Here is a 20409-nt window from a genome sequence, read left to right on the forward strand (position 1 = left end):
AACCGTCTTTGTTATATTTAATGGTTCAAGAATCTGTGTCTCGTATAGGGTGTTATCCACTCCCTTTCTGCTCCTGGTAACCACTGCTCTACTCTGTTTTTATGTATTTGATTTTTAGAGTCTGTGTACTCCTTTAAGTGAGATTGTACAACGTTGTTCTTTCTGTGTCTGGCTTAATGTCCTCCAGGTTCATCTACTTTATTGTAGATGATGGTGTTGCCTTTTTTTTTTTTTAAAGATTAACTTTTTATTTATTTGAAAGACAGAGTTACAGAGAGAGGTAGAGACAGAGAGAGGTCTTCCATCTGCTGGTTCACTCCCCAGATGGCCACAGTGGCCAGAGCTGTGCTGATCTGAAGCCAGGAGTTTCTTCTGGGTCTCCCACGCAGGTGCAGGGGCCCAAGGACTTGGGCTTTCCCAGGCCATAGCAGAGAGCTGGACTGGAAGAGGAAAGCTGGGACTAGAACCCGCCCCAAATGGGATGCTGGTGCTTCAGGCCACAGCGCCAGCCCCAGCATTGCCTTTCTTTTTTTTTTTTTTTAATTTTTGACAGGCAGAGTGGACAGTGAGAGAGAGACAGAGAGAAAGGTCTTCCTTTTGCCGTTGGTTCACCCTCCAATGGCCGCTGCGGTAGGCGCGCTGCGGCCAGCGCACCGCGCTGATCCGATGGCAGGAGCCAGTTACTTATCCTGGTCTCCCATGGGGTGCAGGGCCCAAGCACTTGGGCCATCCTCCACTGCACTCCCTGGCCACAGCAGAGAGCTGGCCTGGAAGAGGGGCAACCGGGACAGGATCGGTGCCCCGACCGGGAGTAGAACCCGGTGTGCCGGCGCCGCAAGTCGGAGGATTAGCCTAGTGAGCATTGCCTTTCTTAAGGATGAATAACATTCTGTTGAGTGTGTGCTCTCTGGAAGTTCATGGTTCATAAATTTTTGAGTCCATGCATATGAGTTATCTTCAAAAACTTCATGAGCCATGTGTATTAGAAATAACTTCATGCACTTTAAAATTTTTGTTCCAAATAAGCTTATTTTTAAAACATATACATTTATATTTATATTTTATATATTTAAATCATTTGTTTTATATGCATATAAATATATAGAAAACATTTTATACATATTAAAATTTATTTGTAAAGCAGGCAGAGAGAGCAAGAGAGGCAGTATTCCCAGTCACTGCTTCATTCTCCCAAATGCCTGCAACAGCCAAGGCTGGGCAGTGCCAGAGTCAGGAGCCAGTAACTCGGTCGGGGTCTCTTACTTGGGTGGTAGGAACCCAACTACTTGAAACATTACCTACTGTCTCTTAGGGTACACATTAGCAGGACACTGAAATTTGGAGTGGAGCTGGTGCTCAAACCCAGGCACTCTGATATGGGATGTGAGTATCCCAGGTAGCAGCTTAACCACTAGGCCACATGCCTGCCCCATAAATAAACTTTTGATTCTATTCCCATGAACTTTGGGACATAGTACTTCTGTATACGCTGCTCAAACACTGGGGTTGTTTCCATGTTGTGGCTGTTGTGAATAACACCACAGTGAAAATGAGAATGCACATACCTCCACAAGGTGCTGATTTGCTTGGTGTATGTGATTCTATTTTGACTTTTGAGAAACCTGTGCACTGATTTCCATAATGGCTGCCTTGTACGTAGGGCTCCTTTTTTTCCCCACATCCTGTCCTGTCATTTTGATAATAGTGGTCCTAATAGGTATGAGGCCATATTGTGGCTTTTGTTTGTTTTTAAGATTTATTTTATTTATTTTAAAGATATAGTAGAGGAAGAGACAGAAAGGGATCTTCATGCACTGGTTCACTCCCCAAGTGGTCACAGTGGCTAGGGGTAGGCCAAGCCAAAAACCAGAAGCCTGGAACTCCATCTAGCCCAAGCTTCTGATGCCTTCCCAGGTGCGTTAGCAGGGAACTGGATTGGAAGATTCAAATTGGCACTCAGAGGATGCCAGTGTCACAGGTGGTGGCTGAACCTGCTGCGCTGCCTGCTGGCCCTGGTATTGTAGTTGTGGTTTGTATTTCCCAAATAAGTGATGTGCAGCACCTTTTAATTTATCTGTTTGTTCTTTATGTGGTTTATTTTGGGAAAAATATCTTTAGTTATTTGTCCTTTTAAAAAATGTTGTAAAATGTATTCGTGAGACAGAAAGACAAAGAGTGAACGCTCCCATTCCACTGGTGCACTCCTTAAATACCTGGGAACTCAGCTGGGTCTCCCGCTTCGATGGCAGGGATCCACAGGGATCCAGTTGATTCAGCCATCACTGCTGCTTCTCAGGATCTGCGTGGATGGGAAGCTGGAGCCAGGCATTCTGGTGTGGGAGGCAGCATCTTAACCACTCAGTTAATTTCCTACTGCCCCCTGCCCACCTTTTACAGAAAAAAAGGTTTCCTTTTTATTTCAAAGGCAGAATTACAGAGAGACAAGATGAGCGAGATATTCTACCTGCTGGGTAACTCCCCAAATGGCTGCAACAGCTGGTGCTGGGCTAGACTGAAGCCAGGAGCCCAGAGCTTTCCCAGGTGCATTAGCAGGGAGGTGGATCAGAAGTGGAACAGCCTGGACTCAAACTGTTGCCCACAGGGGATGCTGGCATTACAGGCAGTGGCTTAACTTACTACACCACGGTGCTGCCACCGCTCCACCCCGCCTGCCTTTTTTTTTTTTTTTTTTTCCCGACAGGCAGAGTGGACAGTGAGAGACAGAAAGGTCTTCCTTTGCTGTTGGTTCACCCTCCAATGGCTGCTGCGGCCGGCACACTGCGCTGATCCGAAGGCAGGAGCCAGGTGCTTATCCTGGTCTCCCATGGGGTACACTTGGGCCATCCTCCACTGTACTTCCTGGCCACAGGATGCTCACAGTGGCGTTGGCTAGACTGGAAACTGGGAGCTAGGATCTCAGTCCAGGTCTCATTTGGTGGCAGGAAGCTAGTTATTTCAGCCATCAGTGCTTCCTCCCAGGTCCGTCATTGGCGGGAATGGAGATGAGTGTTGAACTCAGGCACTTTGATGTGGGAGGCCAGCATCCTAAATGCTAGGCTATATGTGTGCTACCTGTTTTGAAAAATACATGTATTTATTCATTCCTTCATTTGAATGGTAGAGAGAGGGACATGCAAACAAAGATATTCCATCTACTGATTCACTTCCCAAATATCTTCAACAGCTAGGGCTGGGCCAGGCTAAAGCCTTGAGCCTAGAACTTATTCTAGTTCCCCCAACTTGGGTGGCGGGGACCCAGACACTTGGACCATCATCCACTGCTGCCCAGGGTGTGCATTAGCAGGGAGCTAGAGTCAGGAACAGATCTGGAATTCAAAGCCAGGTATTTTGATATGGGATGTGGAGGTCCCAAGCAGTGTGTTAACTGGTATGCCACATGTGTACCCTGGTTTTATTTGTTAAAATTTTGTTTCTGGTCTTATATTCAGGTCTTTAACCTTTTTTCAATTGATTTTTGTATGTAGCTTAAGGGAAGGGTGCAGTTTCCTTCTTTTTGCCTGTGGATATCTGGTTTTCCCCGTAGCCTTTATTGAAAGAGTTATCCTTGTCCCATTGTGTTTTCTTGATTTTTCTTATTGAAAATTAGTTGGCCATATATACTTGGATTTATTTCTGGGTTATTTTGTTCTGTTTTTCTTTGTTTCTTTGTGTGGCAGTGTGATACTCCTGATTATCATAGCTTTGTGGTAGAATTTGAAATCAGGCTGTGTGCTGCCTCAGCTTTATTTTTCTTTCTTTGGATTGCTTTGATTATCTGAAGTCTTTGTGGTTCAAATGTATCTTAGAATTTTTAATATTTTTTCTATTTGGAAAATGCTGTTGGAATTTTGGAATCAGGATTGCACTGAATTTCTTTTTTGCTTTGGGGAATGTGGACATTTTAACAGTATTATTTCTTCCAGTTCATGAACATGGGATGTTATCTTTCCATTTATTTGTATCTTCATTTTCTTTCTTTTTTCTTTAGTTTTTTATTTTTTGACAGGCAGAGTGGACAGTGAGAGAGAGAGACAGAGAGAAAGGTCTTCCTTTTTGCCGCTGGTTCACCCTCCAATGGTCGCTGCGGCCAGTGCATCTCGCTGATCCGATGGCAGGAGCCAGGTGCTTCTCCTGGTCTCCCATGCGGGTGCAGGGCCCAAGCACTTGGGCCATCCTCCTGTGCACTCCCGGGCCACAGCAGAGAGCTGGCCTGGAAGAGGGGCAACCGGGATAGAATCCGGCGCCCCGACCGGGACTAGAACCTGGTGTGCCAGCGCCGCAAGGCAGAGGATTAGCCTGTTAAGCCATGGTGCCGGCCTTGTATCTTCATTTTCTTTAATGATCATTTTATGGTTTTCGGTGTGTACATTGTTTGAAAGTAGTTGATTCTTTTGCTTGGTATCGTAAATGGGATTTTAATAATTTCTTTATCAAATAGATTGTTACTGGTGTAAAGAGAAATGTAGCTCATTTTTAAGTTGATTTTTTTATCCTTTAATTCTATAGCATTTTTTAATAATTTTTATTTGTTTTTATCTTTTCATTTGAAAACCAGAGAGACAAAGATCAAGGGAGCTCTTTGATCAACAGCCAATACAGTGCCCAGGATTCCATCTGGTCTCCCACATTTGTGGCAGAGACCCAAGTATTTGAGCCATTTTCTGCTGCCTGCCAGGGTGTGCACCAGCAGGAAGCTGGGACTAGAACCCAGATGCTCTGACCTAAGATGGTGTCCCAGGCAGCATCCTAACAATTGTGCCAAATGCCTGCTTCATATTGAGTATTTCTGTATAATTTTAGAAATGTTTCAACTTACTTCTGTAGAATGTATTCCCACGTAGGGTTCTTGTGTCAGAAGTTACAGCATCTTGTGGTGTGTATGTACACGGCCTGATTACTACATTCACTGAAGCCACCTCGAGTTCTCTGTGTGTGTACCTTCTGCTCCTCCTTTGCTTTGTGGGTTTTTTTAAACTTAATTGATATAAGCATTTATTTTGTCATTTGTCATTGTCAAAGCTAGGCATTTTAAAAAATTTATTTGAAGGAGCTGGCTCTGTGGCGTAGCAGGTAAAACCGCCACCAGCAGTGCCAGCATCCCACATGGGTGCTGGTTTGAGTCCCAGCTGCTACACTTCCAATCCAGCGCTCTGCTGTGGCCTGGGAAAGCAGTAGAAGACGGCTCAAGTTCTTGGGCCCCTGCACCCACATGGGAAACCCGGAAGAAGCTCCTGGCTCCTGGCTTTGGATCGGTGCAGCTCCGGCCATTGCAGCCAGTTGGGGAGAGAACCAGTGGTTGGAAGACACCTCCCCCTCTCCCTATCTTCCCCTCTCTTCCTCTGCCCCTCTTCTCCTCTTCCCCCCTTCTCCTCTTCCCGTCTCCTTCTCTGTGTGACTTTGACTTTCAAATAAATAAATAAATACATCTTCTAACAAAATTATTTGAAAAGCAGAGTGACAGAAATAGAGTTATCTGGCAGCTGTTGGTTCACTCCCCAAATGGCTATAATAGAACTCCATGCACGTCTCACACATGAATGGCAGTTACCTAGCCACCTGGGCCATCTTCTACTGCCTTCCCATGCAAGGAGCTAGATTGGAAGTAGAGCAGCCAGACTCAAACTGGCACTTTGATGTAGGATGTTGGCATCACAAGGAGGGGCTTAACCTGCTGCACCAAAATATTGGCACCAAAGCTAGGGGTTCTTAAGCATTTTCTGTATTCCTGGTTCTGGCCGTGAGGCTGAGGTGGTTAGACAGATGCTCTGTGACACAAGGCAGACTGAAGAATAAAGATGGTGTGGGCCCTCACAGTGTCCCTTCCTCCCCCCAGGGCTGGGGCCTGCTGGGTCCACGCAACGAGCTGTTTGATGCTGCCAAATACCGAGTGCTAGCTGATCGCTTTGGCTCACCGGCTGACAGCTGGTGGCGCCCGGAACCCACCATGCCCCCCACTTCCTGGCGGCAGCTGAATCCTGAGAACATTCGGCCAGGGGTACCAGGTGGCCTGTCCCGCTCCTTGGGTCGGGAGGAAGAGGAAGATGAAGAGGAAGAGCTAGAAGAGGGGACCATTGATGTTACTGAATTCCTGTCCATGACCCAGCAGGACTCCCACAACCCTCTCAGGGACTCAAGGTACATCTGGATGCAGGGGACAGTGGTCCAGTGACATCAGGCGGGGTGCATATTTCCTGGGAGCCTCTGTCCCCCATTGCAGCCTGCATGTGCTGTCACTCACTGGTGTGTCTGCTCATTCTTGGGGGACAGCCACTTCTGGTGCTGTGTTGCGTGGCTCGGCTTCGACAGCACCGCAGCACGGGCGCTCTGTGCAGCTCACCTGTGAGTCCGCCTGCTTGCCCTCTGCCCTTTCTCGGGGAACAGAGGGAGAGCAGCGAGGCCCAGCCTGCCTGCTGCGACACTGCAGCCAGCATCCTGGCTTCCAGGTCTCAGGAAGAGAGAACTTTCTCACCTGACCTTTTGTTCCTCCCAGGGGGGGGTCCTTTGAAATGACAGACGATGACAGTGCTATTAGGGCTTTGACCCAGTTTCCGCTTCCCAAGAACCTCCTGGCCAAGGTGATTCAGATTGCAACGTCCTCCTCCACAGCTAAGGTGAGTTGGGGGGCCTCCTGGAAGCCTTTGGGTGAGGGGCAGGGAGGGGCATGTTTGACCATGTCAGCTTTCCCTGAAGGCCAGGTAGGAGGGCAGCTGGAGGGATTTGGGCTCCTTGGAGGGTGGAGAGGGATTGCAGCTGGGACAGCTGTGAGTCCCAGTGCGGGAGCCTAGGAGGGGGTCTGGAGGCTGGGGGAGTGGGGTATGGGTGGCCGTCTGGACGAGAGGACTGTGATCGTTGCTGCCAGGCCCACGGGCTTTGGGTAAGCAAGACTGCCGGCCAGGCGCAAGCCACTCGTGCCTCCCCAGAACGGGCCTGACTTCCAGCTCTTGCTGACAGCTGCCCTCCTGGGTACTGAGGACAGTGGGCGGCACAGAAGGTGGTGTGGCATTGCTGAGACACCATCTTCTGCTGTGCTTGTTGGGGCTCATCAGGAGAAGCCAGCCCGGGACTAGGTGCCTGCCCCATGGGGCCTGCTTGTGGTCGTGTGGTGGTGCTTCTGATAGGGCTGCCGTCTGGCACTGCTGAGATGGCTACTGATTCCATCTCTGGCACCTGAGTGTTTGAGAATGCCACGTGTCTCTTTTCAATCCCTTTTTGTCACCTTCTCAACTTGTCTTCCATGTAGAACCTCATGCAGTTCCATACTGTGGGCACCAAGACCAAGCTGTCTACACTCACCCTGCTCTGGCCTTGTCCTATGACCTTTGTCGCCAAAGGGCGCCGCAAAGCAGAGGCTGAGAATAAGGCAGCAGCCTTGGCCTGCAAGAAGCTGAAGGTGAGTGCAGGAGTGTCCCTGGTGTGGTACATGAGGGTGTTTGGGGGCTGCCCTCTACACGTGGAGAACGGCTCCACTTCTCTGGGACATGAAGCCACAGCAGGCCTATGTCCTGGTGTCCGAGACTCGTTTGCGGGCTGTGTGGCTGCCATGTCCATGGTTTCCCCAATGCCTCTGAGGAGGTGTTTTGCCTGTAGCTCAGCCTTCTCTGCACTTGACCAAAACCTGGTAAAGCCAGGAGACCAGCCCATCATTCTGAGTGGCAGGATACTGGGTGATGTGGCGATGCTGGGATGAGAGGTGGACACTGTCCAGAAAGATCCCAGTGACCTGGACTTGGTGGCCAAAATGAAGGATCGGATGTGGGTCTGGGAAGCCAGCAACCTCAGGGTGAAGGCCATGTGGCCTGCGAGTCAGTTGGCTGAAGCAGCTTTGTAAGTAGGAGCAGGAGCACAGGAGTGGAGTCAGCACTACACCAGCTGTCTGAGACGCTGTTGGTGCTGTGAGCTGACGGCTGAGGGGTCTGCAGAAGGGGAAACCACCTTGCTGTGCTCTGCACTGTCAGGTGTACAGGTGTGCTTCTGGTGCAGGCGGCTCTGGGAACCACATCTGGGGAAGCTGTGGGGGTAGCTGAGGAAACCGCGAAAGCAGAGAAGGGCGAGCAGGGATGGGGCGAGATGGAAGAGGGAACAGATGTGCTGCCCTTGGCTCCAGGGGACAAAACGAGGACTGACTGGCAGGTCTGTGTGGAAGCCTGACTTTGTGCTCAGTTCACACAAGCCCCTGATGGTCAGAAGCATCTGGACGTGATAAAGGCCTGTCGGAAGGAGCAAGCTTCCAGCTGGCCGCAGTATTGGATGGCCACCTGTAGGTGAGGCTGCCTGGTAAAACCCCAAGTCCTAAGAGAGGATGGGGGCTATGTTGGCACTGACCTGTGTGTAGTCCAGGGACTGGACCCCCGTGTCTGAGGTCCTGACACCTAACGGAAGCAGAGATTCCTGTAGGGGAAGCCTGTTTAAGGATGGAGCATCTGATCTGGGCTTTGGATGGGGAGCAGAGTGCAGACCTTGGAGGTGACAGGAGCACAGGGTGTCATTGATGAGGTGAACTTTGGCCTAGGGGGTCGGAATGGATTTGCTTCCTGGTGAGATGGCTTTAGGGGATGCTTGGAGCAGTAGTATTCTCCCTCAAGAGGCATATTTTATTTTATCATGTTGCCTAAATGGACACAGACGGGGTCACAGATGGGAAGGGCCACCCAGAGACCAGGAAGTGGCTGTGGCAGCTGGAGCAGGACTGGGCTGACTCAGCATTGGTGAGGTCCGAAGAAGAGGCTTCTTCAGGGTGTACAGCAGAGTTGCTCGGGGCTGAGCTGGTTCCTGGTGGCACGTCAGGAGTCTGGAGGGGAGATGGGTCTCGCGCTGTTGGAGGGGCCATGGGTTCCAGCTGCTCAGAAGTTTGTTGGCAGGGGCACCACACTTGGGGCCGATGGCACTGCTGTACTTTGCTACTTCAGGTTTAGTTTTCCTTGAATTCATTTTAACTAACTTTTTTAAAATGGATTTTGTGGAGGTTGAAATTTTCCTGGTTCCTAATTTACCCTTCAGCATGTGAGCAGAAAGCCAGCCTCTTAGACGAGGTTGCTGGGTGCAGCTTCTGTGGGGCTCCTGAGGCCGCTGGGGCCAGTTCTCGGGGCGCTCGTGCAGTGCTCAATGGAGTGCTGCCTTTCCTCTCTGCAGAGCCTGGGCCTGGTAGACAGGAACAACGAGCCGCTTACCCACGCCATGTATAACCTGGCCTCCCTGCGGGAGCTAGGGGAGACCCAGCGGCGGCCGTGTACCATCCAGGTGCCGGAGCCCATCCTCCGCAAGATAGAGACCTTCCTGAATCACGTAAGAGAGCCCCAGATACCCCTCCCCACCAACTCCCTGCAATCTGTCCGTCTCCACCTGTAACAGGCAGTGGGGACCACCCCTCCCATTTTCCCCACTGATGGAACCTGGGACACACAGACCCCCCCCCACCCCGGCCTACCTCAAGCAGCCGGTCTTGCCCCCACGGGTCCCAGGCTGGTCACGGACCAAGTCCTCTGCCTAGTGGGTAGGGCCACATCATTGGAGCCTGGTGTGCCTGTGTAGGCTGTTTGTGTGTGGGAACAGGAAAACCATGCTGCTCTTCAGGGTTTTGTTTGTCCCCTAACCCCCCAGTATCCTGTGGACAGTTCATGGATCTCTCCAGAGCTGCGGCTGCAGGGCGACGACATTTTGCCCTTGAGCAAGGATTCGGGGCCCCTGAGTGACCCTATCACGGGCAAGCCCTACGTGCCCCTGTCGGAAGCAGAGGAAGTGCGGCTGAGCCAGAGCCTGCTGGAGCTGTGGCGGCGGCGAGGACCAGTCTGGCAAGAGACCCCTCAGCTACCTGTAGACCCCCATCGGGATACCATCCTCAATGCTGTTGAACAGCACCCGGTGGTGGTCATTTCCGGGGACACAGGCTGTGGGAAGACCACACGCATCCCGCAGCTGCTGCTGGAGCGCTATGTGACAGAGGGCCGTGGCGCCCGCTGCAACGTGATCATTACCCAGCCTCGCCGCATCTCGGCTGTGTCCGTGGCCCAGCGGGTCAGCCATGAACTAGGCCCTTCCTTGCGCCGGAATGTGGGCTTCCAGGTGCGGTTAGAAAGCAAGCCCCCAGCCCGAGGCGGAGCACTGCTCTTCTGTACCGTGGGCATCCTGCTGCGGAAGCTGCAGAGCAACCCCAGCCTGGAGGGCGTGAGCCACGTCATCGTGGACGAGGTGCACGAGCGCGATGTGAACACGGACTTCCTGCTCATTCTGCTCAAGGGCCTGCAGCGGCTCAACCCGGCCCTGCGGCTGGTGCTCATGAGCGCCACGGGCGACAATGAGCGCTTCTCCCGCTATTTTGGTGGCTGCCCCGTCATCAAGGTGCCTGGATTCATGTACCCTGTCAAGGAGCACTACCTGGAAGACATCCTGCTCAAGCTGGGCAAGCACCAGTACCCGCACCGGCACCGGCACCATGAGGTGAGGGACACTCCCACTCTGGCTCACAGGGCTTCCGGCCTTTCCTCTGTGGATCCCCTCTTCCCTGGCCCTGTGGCTTGGTGGCCTAGGGCAGGTTGCCCTGTTACCTCTGTGGCTAGCAGGCGAGGGTTGGTGCTGTCGCGTCAGCTGGCTCTGCCTCACTAGTCACAGTGGCTGTGTCCTGTGCACAAGCCCTTGGCCCCAGGGGCTGTGACCGTGGCCTCTTTTCCCCTCCCCCAGTCGGAGGATGAATGCGCGCTTGATTTGGACCTCGTGACTGACCTGGTTCTGCACATCGACGCCTGTGGGGAACCAGGTGGGTGCTTTGCCCTCTCCCTCATTCCCACCCCGAGCACTTGTGTAGGAGCAGCTGGCTCATGCCTGCAGGGCCCTTTGCAGGTGGGATCCTGTGCTTCTTGCCTGGATGGCAGGAGATCAGAGGAGTGCAGCAACGCCTCCAGGAGGCTCTGGGCTTGCACGAGAGCAAGTACCTCATCCTGCCAGGTGAGAGCCCGGCGCAAGGGTGGCTGAACCCCTAGAAACAAGCCTTGCCCTCTGACCTGGGGAACCCAGTGGAATGGACTCGGGCCCGAGCTGATGACCCGGCTGCCTCATTTCTCACTGGGCAATAGGCCTCAGTTTCATCAGGATGGGGTTGGAGTCCTTGCCCTGCCCCGATTCTTGGAGGTGGTTCTGGCAGGAGTGCACCTATAACCGGTGTGTATCTTGCTCCCCAGTACACTCCAACATCCCCATGATGGACCAGAAGGCCATATTCCAGCAGCCTCCGGCAGGGGTGCGCAAGATTGTCTTGGCCACCAATATTGCCGAGACCTCCATCACGGTCAATGACATTGTACATGTGGTGGACAGCGGTCTGCACAAGGAGGAACGCTACGACCTGAAGACCAAGGTGGCACCTATCTCCTGGGCCCAGCCAGACCCCGGGGGAAGGACTCCAATCCCGAGGTGGCCCCCAGTCCAGACCTGCCTTACAGCGGCTGTGTCTTTGGAGAAGGCCATGCTTGTGGGCTCTCACTGTCCCTGCTGCAGTGGGGGGGGGGGGGTAGTCCTGTGGTGTCCGTGTGGCTGCTCACCTGCCCCCTCCCCCAGGTGTCCTGCTTGGAGACTGTGTGGGTATCGAGAGCAAACGTGATCCAGCGTCGGGGCCGGGCTGGCCGCTGCCAGTCAGGCTTTGCCTACCACTTGTTCCCACGGAGCCGGCTGGAGAAAATGGTCCCTTTCCAAGTGCCGGAGATCCTGCGCACGCCTCTGGAGAACCTGGTGCTGCAAGCCAAGATCCACATGCCTGAGAAGACGGTGCGTGGGGATGGGGCTGGATGGGGCTGGCCTTGGGAGCAGGCAGGTGAGCTGAAGACTCACGCAGAGCTCTGGCTTGTTCCTGCTGTAGGCAGTCGAGTTCCTCTCAAAGGCTGTGGACAGTCCAAACATCAAGGCGGTAGATGAGGCTGTGATCTTGCTCCAGGAGATCGGTGCGTAGGAGCTGGGCTGGGCTCTGGGGTGGCTCTCAGATGGGACTGACAGCTGAGCCATTGCAGGGGTGCTGGACCAGCGAGAGTACCTGACCACCTTGGGGCAGCGTCTGGCCCACATCTCTACTGACCCGCGGCTGGCCAAGGCTATCGTACTAGCTGCCATCTTCCGCTGCCTGCACCCGCTGCTAGTGGTGGTTTCCTGCCTCACCCGGGACCCTTTCAGCAGCAGCCTGCAGAACCGGGCAGAGGTGGACAAGGTCAGACCCAGCCCCTCCCCGCAGCCCCCTGGCTCCCCCTTCCAGCCTTCCAGCCACATCCTGCCCTGAGGCGGCCTTCTCCAGCCCCTCCCTGTGACCCTGGTACTACCCCCCGCCCCCCAACCCAGGTGAAGGCATTGCTGAGCCATGACAGCGGCAGCGACCACTTGGCCTTTGTGCGGGCTGTAGCCGGCTGGGAGGAGGTGCTGCGTTGGCAGGACCGCAGCTCCCGGGAGAACTACCTAGAGGAAAACCTGCTCTACGCACCCAGCCTGCGCTTCATCCATGGTCAGCGGGGTCCACACCTGGGCTCCTCAGCCCCTCCTGCCTGCTCCCACCCATGCCCACCCACACTGACTCCTGTCGTCCCCCAGCCTTGTGGCTGGAGGGCCCTGGTTCACGGTGCACTTGCTCCCACAGGGCTCGTCAAGCAGTTCTCGGAGAACATTTACGAGGCTTTCCTGGTGGGGAAGCCGTCAGACTGCACGCTGCCCTCTGCCCAGTGCAATGAGTACAGTGCGGAGGAGGAGCTGGTGAAGGGCGTGCTGATGGCTGGTCTCTATCCCAACCTTATCCAGGTGCAGCCTCTGGGGGCAGGAGCTGACCACATCCCAGCTGCCTCCCTTCTTCAGCTCCTTCCCTGACCTCACCCATCCTTTTTCCATCCCTGCAGGTGAGGCAGGGCAAAGTGACCCGGCAGGGGAAGTTCAAGCCCAACAGTGTCACTTACAGGACCAAATCAGGCAACATCCTGCTGCACAAGTCAACCATTAACAGGTTGGGGACCGGCAGGAGTGGACTGGGCAGCTGGGTAGGGCCAAAAGCACGGCCTCAACCCAGCCCTCTATTCCCTAGGGAGGCCACAAGGTTACGGAGCCGATGGCTGACATATTTCATGGCAGTCAAGTCCAATGGCAGCGTCTTTGTCCGGGACTCCTCCCAGGTGCACCCGTTAGCTGTCTTGCTGCTGACCGATGGCGACGTGCACATCCGCGGTGGGTACCTGCAGACTTCCCAGCCCCACGGCTCCGCGGGATGCACCATGGCCTCAAAGGCCCAGCCTCACCGTGCTCTCTCCGGTCTCTTCCCTTCCCCCAGATGATGGGCGCCGTGCCACCATCTCACTGAGTGACAGTGACCTGCTGCGGCTGGAGGGTGACTCACGCACTGTGCGGCTGCTGAGGGAGCTGCGCAGGGCCCTGGGCCGCATGGTGGAGCGGAGCCTGCGCAGTGAGCTGGCTGCGCTTCCCCCCAGTGTGCAGCAGGAACACGGGCAGCTGCTAGCACTGCTGGCAGAGCTGCTGCGAGGACCCTGTGGTAGCTTTGATGTGCGCAAGACAGCAGATGACTGAGCCCCACTCCCTGGGGTTGTGTACAGAGTGCAAATGTTTATTTAAAATAAAGTTCTATTTATCCCTTGTGAGCATCGCTACCCACTGGGGGCTCCTCTCAGGGCCTTGGTTGCCTGACACTGAGGAAGCATGAAGGGAGAGACAGAAGCATCTTGCTGGGGGACAAGGCCTGTGGTAGCCCTGAGTTGTGGTTCAGACTGTCCTCCCTACCCCCAGGAGTTGACCCTGCAGTGCAGCTACACTGAAGGCCAGCCCCAGCCTTCGGCGCAGCTCCTCACCTAAGTCCCCATGCCACGGGTGGCCTGTCAGAGCCATCACTGCCTTTGCAAATCTGGACACTGGACTCGCCTACCTGGACTATAACCCTCCAGTCATGCCATCGCCCTGCCACAAGCTCGGAAGGACCCACGGATTCACAGGTGAGAGTCTGAGTGCTAGCTGAGTTCTTCGCTGGTGCCAGAGGTGGAGACAAACAAGCACAGGCCTCTGTGGTGGGACATCAGGCAGCTTTATTTACTCTTGAAATCATTACAGTGGAGTCAGGTTGACATGGGGAATGGCTGGGCCATGGCCATAAGCAAATTGGGAAGTACAGAAATGTCCCACCCTCAAGTGGCTGCAGAGCAGTAGACACCACACAGTGGCCACTGGTTGCCACCTGTCAGGCCAGCCGCCTCAGGCTCTCTGCCTTTTTGGGATCCTCCAAGGAAGCTGTGACCAGTGAACCTCTAAGAACAACTAATGCTCGCTCACCCAGCGGGCTCTCTACTTGGGTCACCCCATTCTTTCAAACTCTTGGCCAAAGGAAACAGCATCCTTGTGGCTCCAGGGTAACAGCAGGAACCTTTGGAATCAGCTGTCACTCCTGTGCCCCCTCCCCAGCTTGATCGCTCCTCTTCCTCCTGTTGACCAAACGTTGGAGCTTCAAGGTCCAGGCACGATGAAGCATCCGGCAGACTGGAGTGAAGTGGGGTTCCCCCAGGTCGCTGTGGTTTCTTGGCTTGTACTCAGGGAGCTGGTCTCAAACTCCCCCAGGCAAACAAACTGCTGCCTCAAAATACGAGGGAGCTGTAAGGCACAGGGATGCCCTCGCGCCACATGAAGAGCAAACCTAACCACGTGAAAACCTCTGCTTCTAGCTGCAGGGGATGCCAGGGGCAGAGACAGCTAGAGACCCAAAGGAGAGCAGGAGGTGGGGGGCACTTGGGGCAAGGGTGCATTGCAGAAGGTGCCCTCCAGAGAAGCCCTTTGGAACTCCCAGGCCACTTCACTGCAAATTCTGGTTTTAATCCTTTATTAGAAACCATGCAAACTTTTAATACAAAAAATACAAGTGCAATAAGATAATCTTTGTGTCAATACATTTCCTGGGATTTCTCAGCATTGCAGCCACCCGCTGACTATAGACTGGGCCTAGCTGAGATGCCCCAGACAGGCGGGCTTGGCCTCTCCCTCTCCACTCTGCCTGGAAGTGGGATGGCCTTGGTCTCAGACCTTTGATTTTTAAATTTCCAGACCTGATTCCCCACTGTCACACAAGTTCTGGACACCGCAGGCTTCACTGGACAGAGGGCTTGAGCATCCAAGGCCTGCTAAAGGAATTTGACTAGCATGGCCTTTTCCTGTTCCTCCAGCCCTGGCCCTGTACTCCACATCCCAGGGAATGAGACAGAGATGCCAAAACCAGCCTCTTGGTTAGAAAAGAAAAGCAGCAAACACAACGCCACCACGACCAGGCCACACTGAGCAGCCCCTCACATGCCTGACCGGTTCATCAGGCCACAGCCCCTGCACACCTTGCTTCCCTGCCCATACGCCTTCGGGCCGCCAGGCTGCCCCCAGCAGGGCAGCCCACCCCCCACCCCCCCCCGATGCCCGACATCCTCCTGGGTGGAGGCTTAAGGACCTTCCCCCATTTCCTTTTACACCTGCTGAGGACTTTCAGAGACATGGCTTCAACCTGCAAAACTACTCCACCAGTTTCTAGGTTATTAGAAGAAAAAGGGAAAACTAGAGAATGCGTGGGAGCAGCTGGGCAGGCACCGTGAGCAGTGGGGACAGGCAGCACTGCCCTAACCTGGGGCAGGGCAGCGCGGGCCATGCTGCGCTCCAGGGGACGTCACATGGAATCCACCTCCACTCTTCCTCCAGGTGGACCCAGGGAGGAGGGGGGTATGTCAGTTTCTTCAGGGTTTGGACCAAAGTAACCAAACAAAGAGGAGGCTGGAATCTGGCCCCCCGTCCCCTTACATGCCAACTTAGCTCCACCCGCCAAACCCCTCCCAATCTCCACGGAGCAGTGGCAAGGTGATGGCGGTGGTGTGGGAGCAGAGCAGGGAGTGGCCTGGGGCAGAGTGGAGGGAGCTGGGGTGGGGGGTGGGGGGCTGCTGCTGCTGCTGCCCTGGGCAAGCGTGGCAGGAAGGAAGGGGGCCTGAAGGGCGGCCCGGCACCCAAGCGCTCCTAGGTCTAGTGGACAGCCCGGGAAAGGGGACCAAGGGCCCGGGAGCCCGAGCTGGGGCCGCCAGGGAAGTGGGGAGGGCGGGAGACAATGTCGGCCCCATGGTCGGTGCGGGCCCTGGCGTTTGCCCGGAACGTCAGCCTGTAGGTCTCAATCTGCAGTGACACGGGAGGAGGGAAGGGAGAGGGTGACGCGGGAGACAAGAGGGGGAACACAGGGGAGACGGAGACGAGACCAGAATGTCATCATTAGATGCCTGGAAAATAAAAGGTTACTTTGTTAAAATTGAGGCCACACTCTTCTCAGAAAACAAAGGAGCTTCAGTTTGCGGCCAGTGGCGGGGCCCCTGGCTGGCCCTCAGGCCGAGCCCAGCCACTTACTTGTCTCCTGGATCTGGCTGTCCAAGGTCTGGGCCTCCCTTTGGTCACCACCCCCTGACAGGGTGGTGTGGCCACTGAGGCCGCTGGCTGAAGTGGGGTTGCCAGCTTCAGGCGCTGCCTCAGAGATGGCCGGCTCCTCCCCAGCAGGGGGGCCCGGACACGGAGGGGCCTCGCTGCCACCGCCCTCAGTCTACAATGAAACAGTGGGGGAGACAATGCAGGGTCAGTTGGGGAGGGAGTGAGATGGGTGATGGTGGTGGGTTTCACACAGAGCCCCCACCCCACTGCCCCAGCACAGTCAACCTGCAGAACCCGGCCCAGGCAGCCCCAGCCCCTGCCCCTGCCCCTGGCCGCGCCACCTGCTCCCGAGGCTGTGTGAAGCCCCTCTGATGTGAGAGGTGCTGACCCCTCCACAGGCAAATTCCAGATAGAGAGGAATCAGGACAGTGACAGCCAACACAGGAGCTGATCCGGTCAAATGCTGTGGGCCTGGCCTGGGCTGGGCAGCAGGGGCCACGGTGGCGACCTGCACCTTGGACCTTCCATGAGCCCCGCCCTGCTTCTACACACAGCACATGTGACAGGGGTCCTCAGAGAGTCCTCCCTACCCACTCACAGCTTTGGAAATGCCCCAGACACAGGGGTCTGTTCTGTGCTGGGCTCTGGTTTGGAGCCCAGAGGCACAGGGGAGGCAGGGTGATGTCCAAGGAGGTAGGACCCAAGGAGACCTCAGGGGCCTGGAGAGCTTCTCAGGAGAAGGACATCTGGGGACACTGAGCAGAAGAGAAGGGGTAACAGTGGGAACCGCTGGTAAACTGGAGCACCTGCATCCCAGAATGGCCCAGAGTGACCAAAGAACTTCGAGTGTAGGTTTTAATCAGAAAAGAAAGAAAAAGGCCTCTGTACTAGAAAAATAATTCCAGAAATTTAAATAAAGACAGGGAGAAAATACAAACACAGAAAAGAACTCAGGACTTTTGGTGAAGAAAGCCTAGGTGTGAATCCTGGTCTGCACCTGCCTGGAGGTGGCCTTGCAGAAAAAGGGCTAAAAAGAAGCCCCTTCTGAGACAGACTCCAGTCAGAACACGTGAATATGGCGTCCTCACAAGATGGGAATACGAGAGCCTGGGACAGCCAGCAGCCCCGAGATGTGCATGGGAGTGACCAGCACTGAGTCAGTGCAGTGGCAGAAGATGTGTGCGAGGGCTGGGTGGGCAGCTGCTCTCGTCCCCTTTCCCGGTGCCCTGTCCTTGAGCAGTGACAGAATCCTCACACTGGGAAGCTGCAAGGTGGTCACATGGGTCCCCGACCCACCCATGACTCGGCACAAAGGATGGACAGCATCTTGGCACACAGAGGGTCTCAGGGTGCTGTGGAAGCAGGGAAGGGGGAGGAAGGAAGGGAAGGAGAGGCCCAGCCAGCAGCCAGCAGCCAGCAGCCAGCACAGGAAGTTCTGCAGCCCGAGACCCCTCTCAGTCCCAAGCAGGGTCGGCCAGGGGCAGGCCATCTGGAGGTAGCAGCCAGAGGGCAGTGTCAGGCCCAAAGTGGCTGGCAATTGAAAATGTACTGGGCCAGGAGTGGGGCTTCCACCACGTGACTGTGATGTGGCACCCACTCATCTCATGGTCAACTGTGCTGTGGCCCACAGGGCCTTGGAAACTGGCAGGGAGGGGCTCCACAAGGCAGGACCTGGCTCTCAGGGGCAAGCTGTCTCCAGCCCGCAGGTGAGAGTCAGCAGACAAGAGCTGGCTGGCTGGGGGGGCCTCTTCACCTCTCCTGCCTCACTTAGGACTGATGAGGGATGATGGGAAAACAGCTGTGGGGGTGGTCAGGACAGGACTCTTGAAGAGACTTGAGGGGCGGTGACAGGTGCCTCCCTTCTGGGACCCTGATCTTGGCTGTACAGTCCCCATCCCACCCCCCAGCTATGTCCCACTGATACCTTCACAGCGCCTCCCGCAGGCAGGTGGCCCACATTATCGAGGGATCCCACCTTTGCCTGGGCCTTCTCCTTGAAGTTCAGCTTCTGACTTTCAATCTTGACATCTCCTCCACCTGGAGCCAAAAAGGAATTGGTCACTGAGGGCAGCAAAGAAACAACCCAGCAGGCAAAGCCAGGAGCCTAGAACCAAAATCTAAACTTCATCAAAGCCTGGCTGCACGCCCTGTCCAAGACTGGGGACAACATAACCTGCCCAAGGCTGCCCCTGCAGACAAATGAGGCACTGGTACATGTGCTGGTGCCAACAGGTGCCAACAGGGCTGCTCGTGTCAAACCGCCATCCGGGGCCAGCACAGCATGAAGCCCTAGGAGTGCCGAGGTGAGTGGCTGTTCTGACTGCCGCGGCAGCACAGCCTCACGGGATCCCCGCCAGCGCCCTGGCAGTCAGCGTCACCACCCGTGTTTCCCAGCTGCTAAAACTGGTAGCAGAAAAAACGAAGGGCTCTGCCTGACACGCCACCAAGCGAGTGACAGGGACAGGGGGTGACTCTCACCTGTCAGTCTCTAAACCAAATCACCCTGGGTGAACAGAGGGATGGCAACGGAGCAAGAGCTGAGGATGGCACACCCAAGCCAGCTGCAGCATCCTAGGACGGGGACAAGGGCAGGGTCCCTGCGGCCTGGCTTCCCTTGGAGCTGTCCCAGTTCACATGACAAAGCTCAACACCCGGCTCCTGGCTCCACTCTGCAGGTGCCCTACACACTGGAGTTCGAGGCCTGGCCCCAACCAGACATGAAGGTGCTCGCTGTTGCCAGGGAAGGAGGCGCTTCCCAGATAAAAGGGGAAATGAAGGCTACCTAAGGACCAAAGTGTACTGATTCTTTAAAAGGAACGCATTTGAATAGAGAGCACACGCTCATCTCACCTCCACCGGCCTGCGGCGCTGACTGGGGACAGCTGCCCTGCCCGCCAGCGTGCCTGCCGCTGCAGCGATACCCTCCTGCCCCATCTGCTGCAGCCCAGGCCCAGTCCAGGCTCTGCGGCACAAGGCCCGAGGTGCTTCGTAGGACACAGAGCACCACTGCTGGAGAGCAGGCTCTCCTCTCCTGAATCCCGTAGACACGACCCCACCCCTCTCTCTACAGACTGACGTGGGAGCTCAGCCTACAGCACACCTCTTCCCCCAGGCCCAGACCAATAGCGCAAGGTAGGCAGCAGAGAATGGGCAGGTGGCTTTACAAATAGGCCAGCACCCGAAATTCCTCTCTCGGACAGCGCCCATCTGTGTTTTCTGAACTGCTTGTCCGCGGTGCGAGGCAGCTTGCTGAGCTCTGAGGGACGCGCGGGGCCCAGGTGGAAACGCTCTGCAGCCAGCCCGTGGTGGGCACCTGCAGCTCGGGAGGTCACTCACCAGGCTTGTGCTTGATGTTAGCCTTGGACCCACACTTGGAGGAGACCTTAGAGATGTCTACTTTCTTGTTCTGAATCTGAACCTAGGGAAGAACATGAAGAAATGACTGTCTGGGTGTTAGGGGGAAGGGTATGGCGAGAAAGAGAAAAGTGTGAGGGGCCAAACCCACACAACCTGCATCATCTCTGTGCTCAACTTCCCTCTCGCTCCGCAAGCCCCGACACCTCAGTTTGTTCAAGGTCAGAACCACCGCCCAGAGCTTTCAAGAGCTCCTGATCCATCCTAAGCCTGTTCTTTGCCTGTGACCCCACCTCCAGCCAGACCAAGCCACTGCTGCCCCACGTGGCCACAGCCTCTCCCTCCACACCCTGGGCAGGCACCCTCCATACGACTATTCCATCTCTGCTCTGGGTCTCAAAGCCAACACCAAGGCTCTCCTGAAAGGCACATTTTGTCCCACTTTAAAATCCTATCCATTAGCTCCTTGCCCATTTCCCTTCATAGTTGACAGCACAGCCATGCAGAATTTTCTACAAGATGGAAAATGGCAACAAAAGGAGGGGGCACATAATGATCTATCTTGTAACAACACACACACATCCACCCATATTTCTAGTAGTGAACATGCAGAATATTACTGATTTTTCACTAGACATGGCAGCAGTAACTGTGAATCCA

General features: G+C 55.1%; 2 protein-coding genes across 9 annotated transcripts in view; one reads left to right on the forward strand and one right to left on the reverse strand.

Moving 5' to 3' along the window:
* Positions 1–14855, forward strand: part of DHX30 (DExH-box helicase 30) — a 40057-nt gene extending 25202 nt beyond the window's left edge. For all 8 annotated transcript variants that reach the window (XM_062200751.1, XM_062200745.1, XM_062200748.1 and 5 more), the window contains 16 exons: positions 5834–6135; positions 6491–6611; positions 7241–7390; positions 9130–9282; positions 9598–10434; positions 10675–10750; positions 10834–10938; positions 11172–11347; positions 11548–11754; positions 11846–11927; positions 11994–12187; positions 12316–12475; positions 12608–12765; positions 12861–12964; positions 13043–13182; positions 13286–14855. In XM_062200751.1, coding sequence (XP_062056735.1) covers positions 5834–6135; positions 6491–6611; positions 7241–7390; positions 9130–9282; positions 9598–10434; positions 10675–10750; positions 10834–10938; positions 11172–11347; positions 11548–11754; positions 11846–11927; positions 11994–12187; positions 12316–12475; positions 12608–12765; positions 12861–12964; positions 13043–13182; positions 13286–13539 — 3219 coding nt within the window. In that variant the 3' untranslated portion in view covers positions 13540–14855. The remainder of the gene's footprint in view (positions 1–5833; positions 6136–6490; positions 6612–7240; positions 7391–9129; positions 9283–9597; positions 10435–10674; positions 10751–10833; positions 10939–11171; positions 11348–11547; positions 11755–11845; positions 11928–11993; positions 12188–12315; positions 12476–12607; positions 12766–12860; positions 12965–13042; positions 13183–13285) is intronic.
* Positions 14856–14949: 94 nt separating this feature from the next.
* Positions 14950–20409, reverse strand: part of MAP4 (microtubule associated protein 4) — a 183612-nt gene continuing 178152 nt past the window's right edge. Inside the window, 4 exon segments of the mRNA XM_062200753.1 lie at positions 14950–16253; positions 16378–16567; positions 18320–18432; positions 19732–19813. Coding sequence (XP_062056737.1) covers positions 16246–16253; positions 16378–16567; positions 18320–18432; positions 19732–19813 — 393 coding nt within the window. The 3' untranslated portion in view covers positions 14950–16245.

Source organism: Lepus europaeus, chromosome 9, assembly GCF_033115175.1.
Source record: "Lepus europaeus isolate LE1 chromosome 9, mLepTim1.pri, whole genome shotgun sequence".
Taxonomy (NCBI): domain Eukaryota; kingdom Metazoa; phylum Chordata; class Mammalia; order Lagomorpha; family Leporidae; genus Lepus; species Lepus europaeus.